At 40.3% G+C, this 26,659-nt stretch overlaps 1 protein-coding gene and 1 long non-coding RNA gene across 3 annotated transcripts in view; one reads left to right on the top strand and one right to left on the bottom strand.

Moving 5' to 3' along the window:
- Window positions 1-2,289: 2,289 nt before the first annotated feature.
- Window positions 2,290-26,275, bottom strand: sptlc3 (serine palmitoyltransferase, long chain base subunit 3). Of its 2 annotated transcripts, none has more exons than XM_028603754.1 (12): window positions 25,983-26,275; window positions 23,337-23,528; window positions 21,893-22,047; window positions 20,796-20,944; window positions 16,090-16,214; window positions 13,739-13,832; window positions 11,557-11,662; window positions 9,609-9,828; window positions 7,089-7,215; window positions 5,118-5,253; window positions 3,132-3,261; window positions 2,290-3,006 (listed from the first exon to the last, which is right to left on the bottom strand). In XM_028603754.1, exons 1-12 carry the CDS (start codon window positions 26,076-26,078, stop codon window positions 2,893-2,895), a joined length of 1,644 nt encoding a protein of 547 aa, XP_028459555.1. In that variant the 5' UTR covers window positions 26,079-26,275; the 3' UTR covers window positions 2,290-2,892. The 2 variants fall into 2 exon arrangements, with proteins under 2 accessions (XP_028459555.1, XP_028459556.1); XM_028603755.1 differs by lacking the exon at window positions 25,983-26,275 and adding an exon at window positions 24,766-25,175.
- LOC114572237 (uncharacterized) overlaps window positions 24,355-26,659 on the top strand; it is a 31,878-nt gene continuing 29,573 nt past the window's right edge. Inside the window, exon 1 of the long non-coding RNA XR_003694744.1 lies at window positions 24,355-25,089. This is a non-coding gene — a long non-coding RNA (uncharacterized LOC114572237). The remainder of the gene's footprint in view (window positions 25,090-26,659) is intronic.

Here is a 26,659-nt window from a genome sequence, read left to right as displayed (position 1 = left end):
GTGCCCATCTGATGCACATGTGTGCCAAAAAGCAGGGTGAGTAAATCTGGTCTGAGTGACAGCTTACTTATTATTCTAAAGAATGCCAGTAGAGTAATTGGCAGCATATAATGATGAGCAGGATGGAGTAATTCACCTTTGATGAACAATATAACCAATATCATATTTCATTCAGTCATTTATACCCCTTCATCCTGATCAAAGCTTCCCAAATGATCTCACAAATATCTGATAAGATCATATGCCTCAATTAAAATACGCAAGATAATGCTCCTCTTCTGTGCTTAAATACATCACACTGGCCTACTTCGTTATGCTCTCTGTTAACAAGTGGTTCCCAGTATACTACAGTCTTCAGTTAAAGTCTTACTTACTCCACGCACAGCCTAACTGTCTAAACCATGTAAATCTGTTCTTTGTCTGCTTCACTTCAAAAATCCCTCTCCAGAATTGAAAAATCTCTTGTCTAAATGGAAAACAGAGAGCCGAGAGAATGGCTTGCCTGCTTTGGACACAGTGGTGGACATCAAAGGCGTAGCAGAGGATCCCCCTTCAGAATAGCAGCTACATGCCATTCCAATAAGTGCAGTGTATTTGGATCTGCAGTTCAAAAGGGGCTGGTGCAGGCAGGCAGGCAGGTCTCTGGGGCCTTGCCACCAGTAGTCAGGCTGCACAGATGTTTTGAATGCCAGCACACACCATTCGCCACTTCTGCTGAAACTGAGGGCAGTTATAAGTGACTGGAGGGAAGTTTGGCAAGACACGTGCTTCCCACCTTGAGTCAAAGTTTATTACCATACTTTGTCACTTTGCTACATAGGCCAGTTTGAAATCGATTGATGAAAACTGTATCTTTTATGATTTCCTTTCCTAAAAAATTATAGTTATAAAGTTAGACACAGACACACACACAGGGTTAGAAAAGGCTTTCTAAAGCAAAACGCAGTTAATAAAAGCCAACAGTATGATAATCTTCTAGAAAAATGTAATTTCATTCTCAAATATGAGATTTGTAGAACAAGCATTCTTCCTGCTGTGCATCTATACAAAAATGTTGCAAGTTTGAGTTTGCCTTCCCGCATAATCACAGTGGAGCTTAGTATTTGAGCACTCTCTGTCTGTGACGCACTGAGTTATGTCTGAGAATGAATTCAAGCTTTCAAGTTTCTCTTTACCCACATCTGTCTTCTGCTGTAAACCCGCAATGAATTTCAGAATGTTCACATTTAGACTAAAGGTGAAAGTAAACACAAATTAATAACAGACACCCCGAGGACATCAATGCAACATTTGAGGCCACCTTTTCCCTTCTCCTCCAGATCTTTATGGAACAGTACATTGGTATGACATCACATATTAACAAAACTGTTTTCTATTGTTTCTGGCTATAAGAGCCAGATGTGAATATTCACTTACAGAACAAAATCATCAAGTATGGAGCATAGATTGCAATTTTTTTTTCTCTTTTAACTTTTAAAACAATTTGCAGTACATCCAGCACGTGTTTTCCCTAGGATTGCTTATTTCATTTTAATTCCATCTTGTAAAATGTCAACACTATGTTGTTTATGGGGAGAAAAAAAAAAAAAAAAAAACACACGTCCCGAGGGCAAACAAGTGTCGACTAGACCCAATCTGACACATTGTGAAAACACATTTATCATATATCTATAATCCTTCCTGTGTTAATCAAATGATTACCCCATACAACGAGAATTTAGAGTTCAGCGCTAATTGCTAGGTAAGATTTGTGTTGGCTCAGGTGCTGCATACTCTGCATGCTTACCTTCACAACGGTTACGCAGGCTGTGTGTGAAAGAGAACAGCAGGTCTTTAAAACATCAACAATTAAGCCGTTAAGACTTGGTGAATATGAGCAGTCTCGCCACAAAACCTGCCATAACACCTTTTAATGTTCTGCACAGAGGTTGTTGAGATTTAACTCAGTAGTTAAGTAATTGCGGCATGATCTGTTATTTACAGGAAGGTTATCATTTACTGTGGAGATGAAAGTGGTGTTAGACTGAGGAAAGTTTTATTAAAAACTGTTCACAATGGAACTCAACCAAAGGCATCTTCCTCATCTTTTGCCTAATATGTTCAGCCTTGAGTAGTGTAAATAAACGTGTGTCAGTAAAATTAACACAGTTCCAAAGAGAAGGTGTGGCACTTTAAGAAGCCTGTCATCTGGATAATTAATCTACCTTTCTATTCCAAAAACGCTTTCAAGAAGTTTTCATGTGCAGTTTTTTTTGTTTTATTGAAAAATAAAAATAAAAAACAACCTCAACATTTTAGCAATGCAGCAGTACACCATGGGGAACAACTTCAAAGTACAAAAGCATTTTTTCATTACTTTGGTCACTTCATGTTCAGGAAATAAATGGGACTCCTTACATCAACTTCTTAGAGTGTGTGCATCATACACTAATAATAACTACAACCAGCATTTGTAATGAATGGTGGCTGATATTAAATTATGAGAAGCAAAAACCTCCTCCATAAAACATTTTCAATGTCCAATACATACACATGAGTAAATAGAATACCTAGGTAAAAAAAGGCCTCTCAACAACTGAGCTAACAGTAGGCCTATGTGATTCAAGATATTTTACTGTATGCCGTACTTGAGTTTCAGACCAATCCAGCATCGTTTGTGCAATAATTTAATGTGTTTTCGCATATGAATGTATTCAGAAGTAAAGCATTTAAATTGTTCATATAGAGTCTTGTTAAGATGTACAGGTAATCGCAATGTTTTACAAACGTATAAAAAGCAGCTGCTAAACACTTGGCCCCCTCTTCTTGCTTTAAGTTGTGCGTTTGTGTCTGCTGTGGCATGGACACTAGACTTCATTTTGACACTGTGAGATGAAGGTGTCGAGGGTCACATCAACTGACCAGCTCAAAATCTGTCTCATCATGGAGGTTTGGACAAGAGGAGTATTTCAGTTGTGAGAACTTCAGACAGAGATGGTCTCCCACCTCGTTCATATGGTGCAGCACCTGAGGACAAAGGAAAAGTCCCAGAACATGTATGTATATGTTTGATTTAGGTGAAAAATACCCTTTAAAGCCTCAGAAAGGAATTCCATGTGGGTAAATATGTGTGTGCGTGTGTGTGCGTGTACCTGATTTAGCATGGCTCTAGTGTGTGCTGCAGACAGACAGAAGCGAGCTCGGGCCTCTGTAATCGGCGTTGCTGGAAAGCCGACTACCACTACACCAATTTTCCTCTCCAGCATTTCCCGAGCGAAAGCCCTGGTCAGCAACCCAAAAAGAACAACAACTATCAGTTTTTATATATTCTAGTACACCGATGACTGCAGAAAAAAAAAGTACATCACACCTAAAGTGATTGTTTACAAGGTGTAAGTAAGAAAATACAATTTCTGCATTCATCATTTTCTGAACATCAAGTTTCACTTAACCAATGCTAAACATATAGCACAACAACTTTTTTCACATTTCTCACATTTTTAAGGTTTAAAGTGTGCAGTGACCCCACAAGCCACCTCAGAATGAAGGAGCATTTGCCGCTTTGCCTCCTCACATTCAAAGTCATGAGGAATGTTGCTCCCTCTAGGCCCTCCAAATCCTCAACTATGTAGTTGGGATGTGTGGTATCGATAAATTAAAAAGAACACATACTTAACAATTTTGAAGGGCTAGGACTTTTACTTTAATAAGTCCAACAGTGAATACCTCTTTATTTTGCAGCAAAGTGGACAGTTTGGAGAATTCAAACCTTAAAATGTGCTCTGAAAATGGTTATGTGAATCTGACACCGCAAACTTTGACAGTCCTGTATATTTTCGACAATCGTTGATGTGGATGCAGTGCTTTGTACAAATGCTAGAGCAGAACCTCAATCAAACACCAGCATCTTTAGGATGTACTTTATGTCATTAGGACAATGGCAATCCAAAAACAATATCAAATAAATGGCCAGAAGTAAATTTGATATATAGTAGAGTAGCTACAGATACATTACTTATAACAATGCCTAAGAAATGCAATTCTTGATCTTGAAAAGAAATAAAATAAAAAAGCACAAAAAACATTGTTATTGTTTTAAAGTTTCAAAAATATTATTTAAAAAAGGACACAAATGTATTTATTTTATCAATCATCATTTAATTTTTTTTAAAGATTATTTTTTGGGGCTTTTTTCCCCCTTTATTTCAGAGTGACAGTGGACAGACAGGAAAGGTGGGGGATGACACGCAGCAAAGGGCCGCAGGTCGGATTTGAACCTGGGCCGCTGCAGACGTCTCAGCTCTTACTGGGTGAGCTAGAGGTCGCCCCTTCCCAATCATCATTAAAGGACAAATCCGGCGCAAAAGGAACCTAGGGGGTAATAACACGTGTAGCGAGTTTGAACGTTCTCTTGGATTTGTTTTCATGCTAATTGAATATGTCCAGTTTTAGTGCAAACCGCTAATTACCTTATAACGCTAGTCGGGGCACTGGTAATGTACTACACGTAAACCGAAGCATTAACAACTTTGTAAGTGTACAGACAGTGTATTAAAAAGATAGATTATAAAGACAGTACCATTCACGTATACTGGCGGGCGCCATCTTGGGAAAATAGTCACGATCTGTCCAACGACGAACATGAGCACGAAAACATATCCCAGAGAACGGTCGACTCGGTACCCATGTGTTATTAACCCCTAGGATCATTTTGCGCCGGATGTGTCCATGAAAACAGAGCAATGTAAAAATCAGAAGCTACTGATTATAGCAGTTACTGGGTGGGATTGGCCTTTTCATGGATATTAATGGTGACTGACATTGAAAGACACTTTATACCCAATTGATTATACCAGAGTGGCTCAAACTATCCTGGGTTAGACCTAATTGATACCTGATGTCGCCTCTTACGTGGTAACAGAAACCCAGTCTACACAGACACAGTCTACACTGCTGCTTCATGGAAACTCTGTAGTGTGTGAAATATGGCAGCCATCCAATCCTTTAGAGAAGATACACACTGAGCTGACCTGAACATGCTTGTGACCACAAGGGATAGTGAAGTTGATATTTATTGTTGGAAAAATAAGTCTATACAAAACAAATAAGTGTTTTTGTGAGAGTTCAAGTGTACTTACACCACTTTGCCCGGCATGTAGAGCAGGATTGGAACCACAGGTGAGTCATCATTCCCGTAGATGATGAAGCCCATCTCCTTCAGTCTGGCCCTGAAGTATCTGGTGTTCTCTGCCAGTTTGTGGATCCGTCTAATGCCTACAATTAAAACAAGGACACCACCGGATGCACATGAGTAAAACAACAACTCTTGCTTTTTTTATGCATATTTCTCCTGTCCCATGCAGGGAGGGACATCACCTGTCAGTAGTAGCTAATGTAGTGGGTTCTCTTTCCAAGTCCTGCACCTCCAGCTGGGCCATTGCAGGCTCCATTATGAACTTGCTCATGATTACAACTCTGCTGCGGCAGCAGATGGTTCAGTTTTGTCTGTCTGACGGCATGGTATACGCACTCGCACGTTGCCAAAACGAGGGTTTGTAAATTGGATACGATGGATTTCGCACAAAATAAATGACTGTGGACTGCCACTGGAGCGTAGCCATGACTGAAACGGAATACAAATAATGCTTAAGTATCACATGTATTTCAGATAAATGTATTAGAAAACAAATCAAAGACAGCAGAGGTGGCGTGCCCTGCTAACCCCCTGTGTTTCCGAGTGATGAGAGTCACTGGGGAGCCTGGTGCTCCGAGGCTGAAGCAGAGTTTTGGCATGGCTCAGCCTTGGAACATAGCTCTGTTTCCCGCTGATTACCTGGGAACAGATTGGCAGTTCGTTTATGGGGATGTAAGCGAGAACACTTTAAATCCCCTTATCACAGCAGAGAAAGAGAGAAGGAGGAAAAAACAACATTCAGGCATCTGCCAAAAAGCACAGGCCTCATTTTGTAAATTGTTCCTCTCTGCTAAGATAGAGGGCATAGAGGTCAAAAACCTACTGCCAGACTCCGAAATCATAGGAGTAGGTGAGAATGTGTGGATGTTGCTGTCTGTCAGAGTTTCCCTGTTTCGGAGCTGCTGCCACCAGCTCGCTTTAAAGTGTGAAATTCAACATCGAAGAGAAAGATGAGGGGGCAGAGGAGGACTGAGAGAAGGAAGGAATAAGAACCTACCAGGCATTTAAAGCAAAGAATATATGACGTTTCCTGTCACAGTGGGCTTTTCTAGTGCTGTGATAGATTTTGGAACTGATGTTTTGAAAGACTGCGCTGTTTGCTGCGTTACCTGACAGGTCAAGACTCATTTTTTCCACAACAGCCATTTTGCTGGGCTACGTCAGATGCAAAGCGCGCCTGGTTCAGGGCCAGATGAGAAAGTTACTCATCTCCGCATGAAACTGCAATACACCTCAACCACGACACACCCGGTTTTAGTCCTTGGAGTGATTAACCCACTACAGCACCCTACCACAGACATGTTGTGTACTTTTCCCCTACGGTGAACACTTTAAGTCCTGTAGATTTGGGTATAACTATCTAGCATTTACTTACCACCACCACAACATGTGCTAACTCCCACTTATACTCCTTCTATTACAACTACAACTACAATAAGTCAAGAAGAACTGCTGTGGAAGTATTGCAACTGGTCTGGTAATGACTACTTCCCTGCCCGAGTGTCTGATGCTATTAAAGCAGAAACTTTTCAGAGGTACAGTGTTCCTCACAACACACACATGAAAATCATTTCCTCCACGTTAGGGTCACGTGTGCTCTGGGACTGCACGCCCCCCTCCCCTTCCTACCACTGCAGACCCCTGTAATTGTTACCACATTTTCTGACCAAGCAGCTGTTTGTCTTTTCCTGCAGGTCTGGATTTACTCCTAATGTTAACGTTGGTACCGTCCTCTGGATTTGGTTTGCTATTGTTTCCATAAAGAAAAGGATATTAAAAGGTGTACAAATCTTTACAAGCCAGACATAATATTTGTCTGTGTAAAGAACATCAGGTTTGACGAGCATGTGGCTAATAAGACTGAAATTGGGGGTGACGTTCACTGGAGGGAGCCGCAATGAGCTCAGACACTCACCCTCTGTGCTCCCGTCTTTTCCCATGATGCACTTCATGGCACGTATGATCTGCTCAGTGACCGGAGGGGACATGGCCGTGGCGTATACTGAACTGTGAGAATGACTGCGCAGGTAGTCCACCAGCTCCTGCAACACAGGACACAGTGTCACACAGACCATCAGCAGAGATACCATACAGTTTGTTTATAATACATTTTTGTTAGAAAATCTGATTGTATATGTATTTACAGATATTCATTTCAGATATTCTATAAAACACAAGTGTGGCCCTGCACTTTTATTAAAGCACCACTAGAGCATGCTCATGTATAGTCAACACCTGAGAATCAATTAAAATACCTCAAGTCATGTCTCGGTCATTATGACTATCTCGGCATGGACTGTAAAGTAGCTCTGGACCCTTTCCTGCTCTCCGCTGTGAGGTAGCCAGCGCATCTGAGAAAGAACCGATGCTGAAATGAGCCAGAATGAGGAATGCCATGCTCATTATTCCTAAATGTCAGCAGGAGATTCATTCTGCTAGTGGTTGTCAAGAGAAGAGCAGGATTTCAGGAAACTAATTTGGTCATGGGTCCCAAGAGCACTTGTGTGTAAGTGGTCTGAGGTTGGGAGCCGGGCCTGGAGCTGTGATGGGCTGCTGCTCAGTGGCCAGTGGGTGCGGGGTGATGACACGTTGCCGGAGATGCTGTCTGGCCACCATTTCCACTCACCGCCATCTGTCCCCATTGGGAGGCGGCTGTGGCGCATGCACGCGCGCACACACACAAACACACACAACATGCTCAAACGTAGGATGAGAACCCTGAAACAACCTGACATCTGTTTTCATTCAAGGCAGGGGCTTTTCACCGCTTTAGGGCCCCCGCAGGATTTTGGTGCAACCAAGATAAACCAGTTAAGAGAACATGTCCGAAATCCATCTCATTTCTGCAGCGTGGAGTGACAGCTCAGAGTGTTTCCTCAGCCACAAGGTGGCCACAGTACTGATGTGGGGATACATGTCCACAATGCCACAGGGTAGGAGTGGTGCCAGAGACGCACACACTCGCACACACTCGCACACACTCGCACACACTCGCACACACTCGCACACACTCCTTTAACGGATGTATTTAATAACCTAACATACAATCCAGGTTTTGAGTAAAGGGTTAATGAATAAAGCCTCGTATGTATGTATGTAAGGTTAAAGTGAATTAGAAGGAGCTTGGAGGGTATTTATTGGGGGTATTTATTTTTGGTACTCTCATAAAATAGCTATTAGCATGACTGTTTTCCAGAACACGTCTGCAGTCTTTTGTCGGTCAACCCGAATCCACTTAATGTAGGATTTGAGGGATTTCACAAACAACAAATGCGTCAAATCTAAAAAGGATTTCTCTCTCTTTTCCTGCCTGTTTCTTTCAGGAGTTTACTACAGCCAGCTGTCAAACCAGGCAGAGTGTGCTTACTTCAAACATGATCATGCTTGTTAAAAGTCATCCTGTTAAATCTGGAGCGCAGTTCCGACGCCTGCCACAAGAAGGGGCTGGCACTCGGCCAGCTTTACCTTCTTATTATGGCAGAGAAGGGCTGAGCCAACATAAAGGCAACGGCAGGAAGGGTCCCTCTCTGAATACCTAATTCAAGCAACATGGTCGTTTCCTCTGTTGCTTTCTAATCAACTGCCCCAAAAGCAGTGTGGTTATGTACTAAAGTGTACTTTTTAATGGAGTAAAAAAGAATTACAAAGGCCCAGAGTCACAGCCTGGGGAACATTTGTTGGACACATGAGAGCTACGAGAAAGGGGGGTGGGGTGTGATGGAGTGTGTATGATTGAGTCCCACACGTCTTTCAAAAAAAAAAAAAAAAAAACAGATCTGGGTAAAATAATATTAGAAAACATTGTGTATGATGTGTTTTAACCTGCTTTGGAGCCAAATGGGTTAATGTTGTTACTGTACACAGATAATGGTTGCCAGGTTGTTAAAAACAATGTCAGGAAAGTATCCGAACGTCAGCTCAGTTATTTGGTTTTCTAAGAATGGCAACTTACTTAAGGCTATTGGAACTGGGATGAACCTCACCTACGCACATATATTCTGAAATGTAACTTGATCCTGTTTGGGTCCAGGAGGATTATTTTTAATAGAAAATAGCAACCGGACTAGTTTCTGCCTGACTGGAGAATCAGCAGGTCTACTGTGGTGTTTACAGGTGTGCTATGGAATAGTGATAAGGAAATCACTGAAAACAGTGATGATAAATATAGAACTATTCTCTTTTTTTTCTCCTTCAATTTCAGTTTTTTGTTATGGTCTTTATTTTTTAAATAATGTTTCTCTTTCGGGAATAAATTTGTGGAAGAAAATGAAGAATAGAATGAAATTCTGTGAACAAAACTTCTTCTTAGGTATGAAAATAATTTTTTTGTAAAAAGAAAATGACATTCATAATGACTGTGATAAAAGTATATAAATATTGACAACAAATGATGAAATGAAAGCAGGGGAAGCTGAAACAGAAAACCCACAGTTACCTTTTTCCCTGCGATATAGCCTCCAGCAGCTCCAAAGCTCTTGGTGAAGGTGCCCATCATCACATCCACATCGGACGGGTTCACATTAAACAGCTCGGTCACACCCCTCCCTGTTGGTCCCACTGCTCCGATACTGTGGGCCTCGTCCAGGTACAGATACGCTTTATACTTCTTCTTCAGAGCGACGATCTCAGGAAGTCGCACCAACGAGCCCTCCATGCTAATGACATGAGAATCACATCGGTTACAAAAACACACATATGATCAATTATAAACAAAACTCTTAAAAAAGGTGCCCTGCCACACATATTTCATTACTTTTTGAAAGATATGAGATTTGTGCCAGTTCTCATTCATATTCAACGAACTAAGCTGCTTGACTCCGATTGGCTAACTGGTAGCCAATGAGAGCCTGACTATCAGCATCCTTTGCACAGCGCAACTGGGCGAGCTCCTGAATAGTAATGAGCTCAGGCAACACCACGTCAGACTGACCAGCTTTTGTAAATGGCCCGATTTCTCCGCTTATTTCTTTTCAGTGGCTAGAGCTGACAGAGGAGATAGCAGTTCATTTTCACATTCACGACATAACAAACACATATGGACCTAACATATTTCAAAAATGCAAGTAAAAACGGTGTTATGTGGCAGGGCACCTTTAAAGTGATTAGGTTTTTAAAGGGAAAGAATCTGACCCCAACCTCACCTTATCGCCTACAGAGCATCTGTACATCTGTAAATGCATATTACATCATTTGACATGCTCCAATCTTCTAAGAATCTTTCTGCTGGCCTCTTTCACTTTGCTCCCACCTCTCTCCCATATCTTCTTCCCCTCGGATGCAAGCCTTTTAAGGCTACACACAGACAGCATAAGTGGGTATATGGCTGGTAAAAAAAAAATAGAGCAATCCCAGACCTGCTATCCTTGCTATGGCTGAGAACGTGTGCAGCCCAAATGACACAAGACAGGGCTTCACCAGGGCCGATGTGGACATCAAAGGCAGGGCTAGGATATAGCTAAGCATGCTTACTCTTTATCTGAGCCTTTTGATGTTACAGGGAGGCGATAGATGGAGCGTTAGTTCTTTCAGTGGCATTCCGAAAGGCGCCATTATTTTAATGTCTGAGCCTGACATGAGACATTATTGTCAGATAAAGCCAGTCTGATTACATGCAATTAAGTTGTTTCTTAAATTATCAGGATTGTTATGGAACTAATAGTTATATTGATACCAACTGATGGCCATGTTCAAAATGTTCCTCTTTCAAAAGAGGATTGTCATAAAAGTAAACTTCACAGCTGACTGAGTAATGCGTTGTGTAAATGTGTTGAGGAAAAAGTAACATCTTGACTAAAAGCATAACGAGTATGTTGTGTTTTTGTTCAGAAGGGCTGCAATGTAGGGTGCAATTGAGGGTAAAAAGAGGAAAGAAAGGAGAAAATAAAATGGCCATGATAAACAGTTGGAGCTGGGGGTGTAGCCAAGTCAATCTCTGTGGCTCCATTTGGCCTTGATTTTGAGCTAATGGGCAGATGGAGAGGGTCACTAAGATTCAGGATAGCTTACTGCCGGGACAGACACACACACCACCTTTCTCTTCTCTCTAGTAATGAATCGGTACCCAACCGTAGACACAGACACACACACAGACCTACACAGACACACACACACACACACACACAGACAGACACACTATTATTCAAGGGTAGAGAAGGAAGCAATTGGAAAAGAGACCATTTCAGGGACTGCTAAACACAGGCTGAAAGCTCTCCTCAGGTTACAATTTAAGACTCCTACCTAAGTCTGGCTGTGCAAAACTTTGCTAAAGACCCCCTGGAAGCTTATACTTACAAGGACTGATACAACAGCTCAACTGACCCAAAATATGCATCTGTGAGAGAGCGACTACACTAATGTGTGTGAGGGCTATAATAAAGGCTGACCTATAGATGCCTTCCACCATGATGAGGATCTTCTTCCAGGGCCTGTGGGTCCGTGGCTGCCCTGAGGAAATTGCCTCTCTTAGCATCTTCTCCAGACTGTGCATGTCTGACACAGACACACAGACACAGATTTAATTTAAATCCAAAGGGGGGAAAAACAAATAAATAACACATAATAATGTTGGCAAGTGTAGTTTAGGCTTGTACTAAGAAATTGCATACATAAATCACGTGGCTTGACATCATAGCTTGGAAATAACTACAACTAAAAGCAAACAGTAAGTAGAATAATAATTTCCACAGGGCATGGCAGTTCACAGAGTACACATGGAACTACTTTATCTGCCAGAAACACCTTCCACAAACTACACACAGGAAGTGTGCAGTCTGATGTGAATGAACACCTGCAATGTATGTATCAGGGAGGATTAGTAACTGAGCTAAATATGGGTTTTACCAAAGGTCTTTTCATTGCAGTCTGCAGGGTTGCTAACAATTAGGATGGGAATTTTGGCTCCAGCTAAATAACTTCCCAGTGGCATTTAGAGTTTATAACAGGTAATGTTTACACTATTAATGATCATTTGCTGCAAACCAGCAGATGGCAGTATTGAATAGTTGTGGTTTATAAAGCAGCATTATTCAAAGTATGACCACAATCCAACCATTTCCACCGGAGCAGCAAGTACACCTGTCATAGCTAATTATTTGACATACGTAGATGATCGATATCGCTCCCTCGGCACAAAAACAGCTTTACTGAAGAGGCAACAGATGCTCTTCTGATAAAAAAAGAAATCACGCCCTGAAGCTAAACAAAACAGAGTACAACTCAAGTTACAAATAAGAACATTGAGGAAACCAGACAGGCAGCGAATAAGATTCCACAGTAACTTGCTGTGTGCTCAGACAAGAATGAGGAAAAGATTATTTCACAGTTAAGCACTGATTTGAGATAAGTCACGGTCTGATAGGAGATACAAGAAACGTGCATACAGTTGTGGATATCCACAAAATGTCGTCTTATCTTTGCACTGACCATCGGGGTGCCCAAATGCAACTAGCTTAATACACAAACCACAACCTTCCATTAAATACATGTAATTATTTAAAATAAGAATGCCAACCTTCAAAATGAGGGTCTTTCACCTTTAACTTTTTGAAGTATTTTAAACACACAAAGCCTCACAATGCCAGACTGGACAAACCAGTTCATCTGCTCTCTGGTAGAAAATTACATCATTCCATGTTACATACACCACTCAAACATTTAAAATACCCTCAACAGGGGATCTCAGACATTTTGGAGAGAGATTGCACCAATACATATTATTGTTCATGTGGCTGAGTTGATTGGTACAACCCTCTTAGTAAATGTTGGCCTTGTACTAATAAAAGAGTGTCTGGTGGTGGAGGCATAAAGGCAGGGAGGGGTCAGCTACCAAGGTGCCTGAGGGCTCTTTGCCTTTAGACAGGCCTCTGGGATCTGCTTGGAGGACCCATAACTGAGTCTGCTTGTACCTGTCAGGACACATTTGCTGCCAGAGGACTGTCTCATTTGTCCAGTCTGTTGAAAGAAGCAGTGGATGTTTCTACTGCAAGCACGGTGAATGTTGTATCATGCATCCGTCATAATCTCCCCCTTATCATCTATTGACAATATTTAATTTGACAATATAATAGAAAGCATTTAGTTTAAGTTCAATGACATTTTCATAAAAATAAACTTCATATAACAAACTGTTTTGCTGCTCTGCTGCATGGATAAAACACAGTTGTGACTGTAAACCGAACCCATTTAATTAAAGCTTTTACATTTGCTGCTCTAAACACTGAATGTTAAGTAGGTCTTTCCTAAGGCAAATCCTGTACCGCACAAGAAAGTCATGTTTTTCTCACAGCAGGAACAGTGTTGAATGAATAGAAGAGATAAAAACTAGATAAGGTGGTAGCTGCACAAACAGAAATTCAAACTTCATCAACACATAATCTATTGCAAAATACATTATAGTGCTATCAACAATGGTTGTTTGCCAGGAGCAATGAATGTTAAGCACCAAAGATGTTGGCAAACTGAAACAACACAGATTTCATAACTTACAGTAAATAATGCTGTGCATTGCGTTGTTTTAAGGCAGAAGCACTATGACTTATGTTCAAGCAAAAGAGTTACTGGACTTACTGTTGTGTTTGAACACCCGGATTAAAGCCCCTGACAGTCTGGCCCCTAAGATGAGAGATGTGTGATTGAGCTCATCACTCAGTATCAAACAACCCTGGAAATGAGCAGAGAGAAAATAGTTTATTTAAAATTTCCTGAAGAAAGCTTTTAAATTCCTGTGTAATCGCTGAATCACATGTTCCTGCATCTTTAAAATCAAAAATGTCTTATGAACTCCACAATATTCCTGTTTATACATTACAGTGTTTCCTTCAGGATTTTTTTTTTTTTAGCAGTGGGGGCAGGTCACTTAGAACGGACCCACCGCGGTGATGTTTTTGGTGAAGCTGTTCGTTTAATAGTCAACTCGGAAGAAAGCAGAAGTTTCGACGATAAACTACATCAACACAACAGTATGTGGAGTTAATGTGCCCTGCCATACAAAACCTTTACTTGCATTCTTTTAAATATGTTAGGTCCATATGTGTTTGTGTTATGTTGTGAATGTGAAAATGAACTGCTACCTCCTTTGTCAGCTCTAGCCACTGAACAGAAATAAGCAGAGAAATCAGGCCAATTACAAAAGCTGGTCAGTCTGACATCATATTGCCTGAGCTCATTACTATTCATTGGCTTGCCCAGTTGGGCTGGGTAAAGGATTCTGACAACCAGGCTCCCATTGGCTAGCTGTTAGCCAATCAGATTCCAACAGCTTAGCTTGTTGAATATTAACGAGAAGTGGCAGAAACCGAGCTGAGTATTTCTGTAGGCTTTCTATACCTATATCTATAACTTCAGACATTACCACAAAGTAATGAAATATGTGTGGCAGGGCACCTTTAAACTTGACGGGCCCAATAACCTCTGAATAGTTCTACTTGTTGTTAAATTGCAATGTGCATTATGTCGGCAGGATAATTTAAAAGGCAACCGCGACTACATTTTTTGTACAGCCCTATTTCTGATACTGTGGTGGCAGAAATTTTGCCATGGTGGGCCGCCACTACAAAAATCAACATAGAGGAAACACTGCATTACACTGATTATTTGGTAGTAATCTTTGATTATTTATAATAGGATGACATTTGCATAGACTGTGTATGATGTCGTTTCAGATTTAGTGGTCTATACGTAGTGAGAGGGCCAATTAGATTCTCCCTTGGTACAGAAGAAATTAATTAGCTTGCAAACACTATCATCAGTATAACTGTATACAGATGATAATCATAGCAGTGTGTGCTACCCACCCATACAATTCTATAATTTTTCTGAGAGTTTTTCTATGTATTTCAACATATGTTTTGTTGCTTTGTACGGTGTCCTTGTAGAAGGTGCTGTGTAGTTGTTGCTCTAAAAGGATCCACCAGGCCAATTACATGTCAGCCCACTCGTCTTGCTCAATCCTAATCCTCTATGTCTAGGTCCTGTGTATGATGAAAATAGCTGTATGCACTCCACACGCAGTAATTTCTTTCATGTCTGATGAAGTTTCGACCACCAGACATCACAATTTTCATAATGGAGAATATGGTACTTCATATTCCATAAAAATCAGCATGCAAATTAATTCAGCTGTTCCACAAAATTCTACCCAGAAAATTATCATATTTAACACTGAAGCTCTGAGCATTTGACTGCATTAGTTTGAATACATTCTTGTAGAGGATACGTTGACACTGTCTCAGAGTGATGGATACCCTGGGTTTGGCCTGGGGTCCAGCTGGCCTGGTCCCGAGTCTACCAGCAGCTGTCACTCTAATGTAGCTCTGCCTGCACAGCGAGGCCTGTCCTGACACGGCCTGTCCCTGTAGGATAGAGTTGGCAGTGTGGGTTAACCCCCAGCCCCTGCAGGGTTACTGCGGGGGCTGCAGCCTAAAGGGCTGCTACACCTCTTGAGCTGCATAAACGACCCTGTTCTCATCACTTAAACAGTCAACCTCCCCTTCCTCCTGTCTAGTCCAATCACAGATATTCATGCTGCGTGTTGCCCCTGGTAACCCATGGCTGTGTGTGTGAGCCAGGCTGGTGGGCCAACAGGCCAGAGTATGGGTAATCATACCCTTAAGTTAAGCTCTTAACAAAACATGCCCTTCCTTGTCTATGTGACGGAAAGCAGCTATGCATGCCCAGGGCCTTGTCCTCCTGGCTACTGTAATGTGTAATTATGATTTTAATTAAAGGGGGTGGGTCGGGAGTTGATCACAGCTGAGTTCAGTTGACTGTTATTCATTAATTTAGGCCATATGCGAAAAAGGAACAAAAGCTAGGCTAATTAGATTAATTTCTGCTGCGCTGTGAAAATGACACCCATTTATACTGTAGTAGGACTTCCTGTATGCAGTGTGTGGCATTTAGTGTGTAAAATAACAAACCTTGCCAACAAGTGCTGGAATGTTCATCGAGTTGGTGGCGAAACCCATTCCAAAGGTCATGGAGGACTCTACTCGGAGGAAATTGGCCACAAGTTGCTCCAGCTCTTCATGGATGCCCAGGTTACCTACAAGACAGAAATCACAAAAAGGATAACTCACCCTGACAAATCACTGTACCTTTTGGTTAGTCTTCTAGTTTTTGTCATCCAACCACACAAGCACGCTTTGACAGAGATGAATGCCTCCTGATAAAAAAATAAATAAAAAAATAGAAGCAAGACACCCACATGCAACAGTCTGGACTACCAGCATACACACAGCATCATTAGCCCCTCTCACTCTCACACATTTGAAGAGATTTATAAAGATTCAAGATGTGGTAAATTTGTACCATTTTTCATCCCAGGTACTATTGAGGCAAAGTCTAAAATTGTTCTGCAGCACATTTTGGGACTGAGGCAGTTAATTATAACGGTGGGGGACCAGAATTCATTCAGAACATTGATCAGACTGTAATCGGTCACCCAACATGGTGTTTTCTATTTTCTGTAATAAAAGTGGGATTTTTGGGTGTCTCTGGGGTGCTTTCAGTAGTGCCCTTGTGGTCAGCTGATAAAAACGAATTACGGTTATAATTGTGATCTACAGTGAGAGAGGTAGGCAGTGAAAGGTTCATATATACTGTTTATTTCTGCTGGCTCTGGGGATTGTTGTGTGTGTGTGTGAACATATGGGTTCCATACATTTTAACGCACTCTTTACTTACTATACCATAGTAGTTACTAGAGTTTAAGTTACTCTATAAATATTTGTAACTCATTAGTAATACTAATAACTGTCATTGAGTATGATGGAACCAATAAGAAACCACACCAGTCTTCAAAAATGTATTTTGTGACGCAACACCGTGAACAAGCATCTCAAATAAGAAGCATCATTAAATGCAATTGGAACCGTCTTTAGAGCAAGGTAATCCTTCCAACCACTGTTCATAGAACCACTAACTGTATGTTCTCATTCAGACGTGTACCGACCCTGAGAGACAAGGTGGTACGGAGCTACCTTCCCTCTTCCACACTAACAACCTGGCTAAAAATGACCCATCGGAATTTGAGAGATGCAATCATTGCGATAATGTTATGGAAATCAATCATTTTCAAGATGTGAGCGCATATATCAAAAAAAAAAAAAAAAAAAAAAAGACTCTGCTAATTGGAACACCACACATGTTGTTTATAGACTGGAGTGCCCCTGTGGTTGTTTCTATGTAGGACGATAAAAAAGAAGACTAATAGACCCAGTCGGAGAACATAAAAATGCCATCCGCACAAGGAATGTTGATTATGCTATGACAATACATTATGTGCAAACGGGACATGGCAACCCTAACACACTGAAAGTCATGGTGTTTGAAGCAGTTGAAAAAGGACAGCAGGAGGAGGCCACCGCCTAAAAAGACTACTCCAATGCGAGACTTTTTAGATTGTACAACTGAAAGCAACAAAATAGCCTGGCCTCAAAGATGAGATCAGACTCTTTTTTTCTGTGAAATGTCAAGAATTGTAGTAGTAGTAAATATGTTTGTAGTCATGAACAGAAATATGTGGGCCAGGTTACAGATTGAAGAATTTATAATGTGTGCATAAGAAAAGGATTTGGTCCACCTTGACTTGGTAGCCAACATTATATGCACCTACTTTTGTAACATTAGGTTTACCCCTGCCCTCATCTCCCTCTCTCTCCCCCCTTTACTCCCTCCCCCCTCAGATTTTTTTTGAAGGTGGCTTAATTTTTAATTTTCTGGGACCATATTCGACCCATGCAATGAGCCCTTCATAAGATGTAATAAGCACAATTCGCCTGAAGCATCCAGAGAGCACCTTAAGTAAGACCCAGCAGGGCTTCTACCCCATTGCCACACACACACACACACACACACACACACACACACACACACACACACACACACACACACACACACACACACACACACACACACACACACACACACACACACACACACACACACACACACACACACACACACACACACACACACACACACACACACACACACACACACACACACACACACACACACACACACACACACACACACACACACACACACACGATTGGAAATGGAAAATGAGTATTGAGTGATATGTATAAAACCATAATACAGTGAAGCAGCTCTGTCTTTATGGTGATCCCTGTCAAATTGATTTGTACATTTCCTTGACCACTCGGGCTTACAGGTTCTGCTGGCACGCACAGCATTTATGATCAGACTGCATCGGCATTTGCTCTCTATATAGACCGTGACCTCACAGAGATGCCCGGCCACTTTATTGAAATGCTAACCTCATAAGGCTGCTCGAGGTCTGGACATTCTACAGGTAAGAGAGCGGAGGCCTTATTAGATCTCACTACTCTGCTGACTTGCGTTATCTCTTGAGTCACATGCATCTCATTAAGCAGGGTCCCCTCCCCTGCCCTCTGAATTAACCAAGGTTACCTTTCGGTCATCACAATCCTCAAAGCTTGTTGACAACATAAACAATCTAGCAATTGCCAAGAATAGAAAGCACTATTGTGGAGGGACAACAAAGTCTGTGCTTTCAAATCTCCAAGCTTAAACGGTCACTTTTGTTGTAAACCTGTGAATTACGTTTTTTTTCCTTCAAAAGGCTTTACAACAAGATGAGAAAAACAAGCCTGATTTCTTGGTGATAGAAATGATTAACTCTTTAATCCTTTCTATCACCAACCCCTCTCACTGGAGTCTTAGCAGACGAGTGTAGCATTTATGGCTTAGTTCTAACACATACACAACAGCAATATTACATTAGTATATTTGTGTACACATTATGGTGAAATACTTACTGTATGCTTGGTAGCTGCATTTATGTCTTGGTAATTTGTCATGCATTGAATGCATGACAGCATTATCCAATATACTGTATGTTAATGATTGAAGGAAAAGCGGGAACAGTGAGCTATCCATTAATACAAATCCACAAATGTTTGACTTCTCAGTTTATTAACAGGGTGTGCTTTCAGTGCACTTCCAAATGACTTCAATATAAAAAAAATAAATAAATAAAAAAAAATAAAAAACTCATATTGCACTCTTTGCACTGTGTGTGGGAGAATTATTTCGAGTTTTTTGTAACTTTTGAACTGAACCTGACTGAATGGAACTTGCATAGTGTACAACTAATCTCTAAGATTTGACCCAAAAGCCTAAAATTGAACTGTAGTTTCTAAAATAATTGAAACATAAAAAAAAAAAAAAAAAAAGAACCTTGAATCAAAATCATTTGATCGCAAATCTTTAAGAGGATGTGAGAACCACAGACACAAGCAAAGTGTGCATTAAATCATCATCATTTTTGTTTGGAATAAATGGAGTGCTGGTAAATTCAATAAAAACAAATCCTGTTCATCAGCAATACAAATAGCTGCATGTGAACTAAAACATTGGTGATGGTGTCACTGCTACTATAGAGATACTTGGGTCTTTAAAAATGGATGCTTAATAAGGTCTCATGGGAGAAATTCTTGTTATTCCTTAACCCTCTCAGTGAGCCGGCTGAAACACAGATTACAAACCGAGGGAAAAACAGTCCCATTTTAAAAGAGAAATAAACATATAAATAAATCACATAAATGAATAATAGATGATGCAGGAGGAGTGTGTGTCTGTGTGTGTGTGTGTGTGTGTGTGTGTTGGGGGGCTACTTGCACTCTGCCAAACGAAAGACAAACAACAACTAACGATGACATGGCCTTAAACTCCTCTGGTTCTCTCTGTTCTTGTCAAACTGCTGATATCATGAAACTTTACACAGCCACTCAACACTGCTTTGAGCTTGTATGTCAGCTCACGTTCCGCTAGTCTGCTCTCAGTAGATATACAGCACGGTGGTGTCAGAAGTGCCATAAACTAAACAGCATTGACGGAGAGGCTCGTTCAGTGAGCTCAATATTGTTTCCCATTGGCAGTTTTTGACCAATAAACACACAGCTGATTGCCAATCATCAGATTTCACTGCCTCAACATTGCTATGCCGGAACATGAGATCCTGGCACACACAAGCACTTAAACACCATCAGAAGGCAGGTAAAAGTTCAGAGGATAAAACATCATTCAAAATTAATCTGAAGCTACTGATCCTTGCTGTTCTAACACTTCCATCACATATATTCCTTTTGCATACTGCCAAATGCCCAGGGTGTTTTAGAACACAGTCTCCAACTCCTCCTCAGTGTGGGCCAGTACGTAATGATCTCAGCTTATGCCCAAACGGTACATAATTCAACAAAGGCTAAATAATTCATATTACACTGGAGCCACTGAAAGATAATTAAACATGCGGGCAGTATAACTCATGAGAAAGATAATAAATGATAGTATACGTGATGAGGGAGATGTAATTTTATTTGCTGTTAGATACTCAACCTATATAGTGTCACCAGGGTCTGCCAGAGACTTTTAAAATAGATGCATATGTAAGAAATGTGAAGCAGATTAAGCAAAAGAGACTACACAATATGCTCTTTTAACTTGAGTTAGGAAGTGGACCTTTTTTGCTCAAGATAAAATGAAGCCCCCTGTTGAAAATAGCTGACAAAAGAGGAAAAGAGGACAAGTGCCACACTTTTTTTGTACCCGTATAACTGCACATTGACCACAAACTTACCTATTTCCTGCCGTGTGCTGCCAACCCCAACCCCATACTGGCGTGTTTTGTCTGCCACAGTTTTCAGGAAATCAGCATTGTTCTCAGCAAAACCGAGGTAGTTATAGGAGCCCATGTTGATGGCATTGTGTATTGTCCCCCCAGTTAACCTGCAAGTATGTAAACATTAGGAATCTCTCAGCCTTTATACTTCATTTTCTTCTACACATACTCAGAGAATGATTTACATACTATAAAAGCAATCAAGATTCAATAAAATACAATTGCTAATCATAAGCTTGTTTCTTTGTCAGTGGAGTTCAGTTCATTAGGAGCAATTTTAACAACGTTTATATTAGGTAAACAGCAGTGACTGTGTGTTAGCGGCATTTGTTATCCCTAATTCCTTGGACTTTTTTATAATGCAATATTCACAACTCATTATGCCATCCTATATTATGTAAGTACACATGTAAGTCCACAGAGAAGAGACTGGGAAAAGATGGATGGATTCTTGCAATAAGGCAAGTTCACATGGTCAGTCAAGAGTACTGCCTCACAGTACATCGGCATCAGAGTTTTAAAAGTATTAGCTCAATTTCATCAACTGGCCTACTTCTCATTGCGCATGGAAACCTGCACACACTACAAAACCGTTCCTTGTGTCTCTTTACCCTATCACCACAGAAGACAAGCTGACTGCGCATTTCTACATTTTCCAGTCACATTAAAGCTCTTAAAACACCATCATACATAAACATAATCCATGCCTACCCCCCTTTCCCGATTTATAATGTCATATCCCCTCCCTGACCATTCTGTGCAACACAGACACATCTCAACTGCATCCAAAAATTCAGGGCTGACAAATCCTTGCTGATGACATTTACCCATGTGCTTTAGTTTATATCCCTCCCCATTAGCTCATAGAGCAGGAGCTGGAATTAAACTTGGTTGTATAGTTCTTCACTCCAGAGATGGCTGTGTTCAAAATACTTGCTGGCCTCTCTTAAGCTGGAATTTTTTTTGTAAATTCTTAAATTTAGCAATAAATGTTATTGAGCCTACAGTATGTCTAGTCTGCAGTATGTCTATCCAAGATGACTGGAGTACAGTACCTGAATGTCCAGTTGTAGTCATCAGACACCCTCTCCATCAGGTCAAAGACAGGTCCAGGCAGGCTGCATATGGGACGGTTCCAGTTGTCTCGTACCCTCATGTACAGGTTTCGAGTGTAAAAGTTCTCAAAATCTTGATAAAGTGGTACGAAATCCTGAAAGCAAATATAAACATTTTCAACAACTTCCCGGTAACCCAGTACGAGGAAGTCACAGAGTGGTGGAACAATAGGGGCAGGTGAGTAACTTCTCAAATTCTAAACTAAAAGCTACCAAAACACTACAACAGGACAAACAATCCATGTCCAAACTAAATATTATAAAGATTACCGTTGTTAAAATGGATTATAGCAACTTCTTATTGATAGTTCTTAAAAAAAAACATTCTTTATAGTTTTTTTACGCAGTATTGTACTGCATTAACAAGAAAAACAAATCTTTGCTTTGTTAAACTTGAAGTTATAGAAATTAAAATTAAAGTATTATTTGCTTTAGTTTTGTGACCAGATACATTTCCTTGTCTCTTAAAAAGTATTTTGCCATGTGAGTAGGGGCTCTACCTTTTAGTACATGATTTGTGTTTGATTCTAGATCTCTAGAACCATAGAGGTGTTCATTTTATTGTGTCTAACATTGTACTACATCAAGCAGAGGACTGTTGTAATTATCTTATAAATATCCAAACCACCTTTTTAGATTCTACCTTGTTAAGAGAGTTAGATCTACACTACTATAGCCTTTACAAATACTGTATGTTTTCATACACAATGATCCCCTTTGAGCATTTGTCTTCATTTTCACTTTGCCCTCTGTATGTCTGATCCAAGGAAGCCACCATGACAACAGAGCCCACGTGCAGTTAAGCTCTTCTTCACTTTAGCTTACCTCATACTATAAATGATTGTTGTTAAACTCAGGCAGCAAAAATAAAGAAATTGAAAAAAAGCTACGTTAATATGAGCCACACAAAACAAATCATTAACTACTACCAAATATTACAATAACCGCAATAAAAAAAAAAAATCTATGGGAATACATTGGCTCTTATGTGGCAGTGCTCAGGCGTTATCTTGGTCTAAAGCACAGTTACGAAGAATGAACTTGAATCCTCAGAGATTTAATTAGGTCTGCAACAGATATTCTCTGCGGTGTCCTGTCTCACCCATGGCAACATTATAGTGCAGAGGAACATGAAGGAAGGAGGCAGAGAGAAAGCTTTAGGGCAAAACATTTGAATTAATTTGGGGGAAACAAAATGCATTGACACCTTAGGCATGCATGCTTTTCTATTGCAACTGCCTGGGTGCATGTGTGTGTCTACAGTATGTGTGTACACACATACTGCCATATTACGTGTGTAATTTCCCCACTGGGGATCAATAAACAGTATAAATTATAAATTATTATTATGTCCAGGTTTGTGCTGATTGCATGTTTTACTTACCTTCTGTTCCTCTCTTTCTTGGGCAAGGTGGCACTTCTCTAAGCCCACAGATCTGAGGAAATCTCTGAGGTAGCCAAACAGAGTGACAATGCCAAAGCCCAGGTACGTCATGACAGCCACGTACATCGGGGCTTGTTCAAAAGACTCCTGCCTGGGCTGCCTGGAGGCGACACCAGTCCCTGGGCCATTTTTCTATATAACGAGAGGCCCACATACAGTCTTACATTGCATATACGAAAAGAGAGAACACAGTAATACCGTAAAAGTGGCTTGATTTCAAATAAAGGGTTGTAGTTAAACACACCAACTAACCTAAATAAAAAAAGGAGACAGACAGTGGCCCACTTACAGAAGTTACTAACACTTTTAAACACTGAAGAAAACCAGAAGACTACCCAACATTACACCATAAATATTGTCACTTTGCATTATAACATTATAAGAGCAGAAAATAAATGTACACTATTTTGTAAACACACTGATTTTGTGTTTATAAAGCAGCATAGCTGATACCTCTGTAACTGATGGAGTGCAAATTTGGGCTCAAAATGTAGGCTACTTTTTCTGAATTAATAAAGTCAAAACATGTAGAGGGTTGCAAGTGTTTGGGAAGCAAAACATGGCATAAGCTAGATGTTAAAATGGAAACTTATTACCATTAAGTTACAGAGATTTCACTGTCAAGTTAATTTTTACACGGACCACAATCAGTTTTTGGCGGATGATCACTTTTTGGCACGAGTTTGTTTGTTGTTCCTGTGGGTTTCCTCCCACCAGAAAGATGTGCATGCTGGGTAAAGTAGCTACCTAAAGAGCTAAGATTCCTGGCTGTTATTATAATTTCAGCCAGCTGTTGAAAGGATGAAACTTGCACAAGAAACCATAGCTGGTAGCCTGGAAGTGACATTTTGTCTTGAATGACTTTAATGACAAATATGAACTTGGATATCGAATTAAATTCTTTGTGCAAGGGACGGAATATATGTACGGTTTAATGCCCCGCTTACAGGTCAACATTGATCTAATTTTTCATCAGTTTTGCAATCAAAGTTTTTTCAAAGAATTACGGTTTCACTGGTAACACCGCTCCAGTAAATAGTAAATAGGACGGGCCTTCGATAGACCTGACACCGGGAGATATTTCCGCTCCGAGCCAGACGTTAGCCAGCTAACATAATGCTAGTAAGAGTTAAAGTCAGTTACGTGCACGGTTGATCAGTAAATAGAATTTGGCAGTATGTTGAACAAGACAAGCTAACGTTATCTATCCAGCCATGTCATTGTCCCCAGATCAATATCAAGAAGACGCCATGAGTAACGTTACTGTCGGCTGCAGCCTGAAGTAACTTTAGCAAGTTGAACAGAGAACGGGATGTGCGATGATAGCTAGCTAAATGTGAAACAAATTCAAGGGGGCATGGCAACTTACTTCTTGCAGCTTTTGTGTTAGCGCCATCGTGTGGTGTTCAGAGAGGCACTGAATGATTAGCTAGCTACACTCCGTGTTGTAAATAAAATATTCAGATTATTATGTTATTTTTTTCCTTTTAGTGTAGCGCATTAATTTGGAACGGTAAACAGTCCAGTTTCACCTGAACTAGCTACTTAGCTAGCTAACGCTACGTTAGTGTGTGGACACCCTGCAACCGATTAGAACCAAGTATTCACCCAGACCCTGCTATAACATTTAATTTAACCATGTGTAAGCTACAGAATATTCTTAAGAGGATTGTGGATATATCTCTAAGCAGCGGTAAGTGTTGTGAAACGTATGTTAACTGCTAGAGTTTTGAAAAAGTCATCAGTTAATGCTAACGTTAGTTAGCTTTCACAAAAACTGATGCTATGATGCTAGCGGTCATAGCAGCCTTTAGCCATCACAAAAAAACAGTTATAAGTAAAAAAAAAAAAAAAAAAAAAAAAAGTGCAAACAAGTAGTCTTATACAAGCTACATGTTTAATCATAGCTAATTAGTAATATGGAAATTGCATGATATAGTAACTTAATATACAGAAAAACAGAATAGCCCCAACAAGGGGACTAAACTTGCAAAGACAAACCACCTGCATCTAACTCAACAACTGTATGAATGTGCGTGAAGTTACAAACAAAAATATGCAAACTGAAGCGCACAGACACACCTTCCTCACCTAAGTTACCCAACCTGAAACCATTAAAAAGGAAAGGACTTCAGGGCGGGGTCGACTATATAGTTCGTTCGTATATTGGCGTTTGTTTACGTGGTTTTTCGTTGGAACTAACCAGTCCCTTGTAAAAAAAAAATAAAAAGAACGACAGCAGGCAAATAACATAGTTTTAAAATGTAACAGTAACTTCAGTAAGATGGAGATGAAAAACACAGTGGCATGCTGTCATGGTCTTTTAAGTGCATATTTCCGGCGTATTAATGTATTTTGTTCTTTTTTTGCGTTTTAGCATTATGTAATTGGTGATCAGCCTCTATGGGTTACAAAGTTTGCCTACGTCACAGAGGGCATTTCAGGTAGCGAGCCCCAATAAACAGCATTTGCTCAGATTCAAGACTAGCTAAAGAAATTGTAATAGCTACCTGACTCCATGTAGGAAACGTAAAGCAGATGAATGAAATAATTTGGTGGACACATTCAGCCGCTTGACATACGTACCTTGTTGTGATAGCCGTTTCTCTTGATATCTTCGCATTTCAGTCCATTCTGGTTCAAATATAGTTTTAACTTGCCGTTAGCCGTAGTCCTTGCCATAATCCTTAAAGCACAGCAACGACTGTCTGCTCTGTTTGACTGTCAGGTAATATCACCGGTGTGCCCTTTACTGAACTTACCAAGGTGACTTCCTCCTTTTGTTGCTTCGGTTCAGCCTCCTATGAATTGTTGGTGTGTTCGAACATCGCTTGTGTTTTTTAAGGGTTCTCCAAAAGTCACACTTCAGTTATTGCTGTGTTTCGATATCCTGTAAACTTGTCGACTCTCTCTTCTCCTTTTATGCAGAAATGAAACGTGCGAAACTTACTATCTAGTTTGAGTTTCAAAATATTTGGATTGTGATTTTTTTATTTTTATATATACGTTTTTCCCACAGTTTGTTATGTTAAGTTATATTTACCTTTCCATAAATCGAAAGAAACTTGGCACATTTTACCTAATTACTGTATTAAAAAGTTTTGAGTGCTATATTTGAGTATCTCCATTTAATGTAATGCTACTAAAAAATAATACATTTTGGAGAAAATTGCACTCTTTACCACATTTCTTAGAAAGCTTGTTAATTCTCAGATTTAAGTTTTTGTACACACAAAACAGACTCTAAAAACAGGACTTTTACA

The sequence above is a fragment of the Perca flavescens genome, chromosome 17, assembly GCF_004354835.1.
Source record: "Perca flavescens isolate YP-PL-M2 chromosome 17, PFLA_1.0, whole genome shotgun sequence".
Taxonomy (NCBI): domain Eukaryota; kingdom Metazoa; phylum Chordata; class Actinopteri; order Perciformes; family Percidae; genus Perca; species Perca flavescens.
This window is presented reverse-complemented; position numbering and strand designations above follow the sequence as displayed.

Bases quoted from the DNA above. Each gene is read 5' to 3' on its own strand.
- sptlc3 (XM_028603754.1), bottom strand. From the start codon at position 26,078: ATGGCAAGGACTACGGCTAACGGCAAGTTAAAACTATATTTGAACCAG. The intron at 23,529-25,982 runs GTACGTATGTCA...CTCGTTATATAG, and splicing joins GAAACGGCTATCACAACAAG to AAAAATGGCCCAGGGACTGG. The intron at 16,215-20,795 runs GTAAGTTTGTGG...TCTGTCTTGTAG, and splicing joins CAGCACACGGCAGGAAATAG to GTAACCTGGGCATCCATGAA.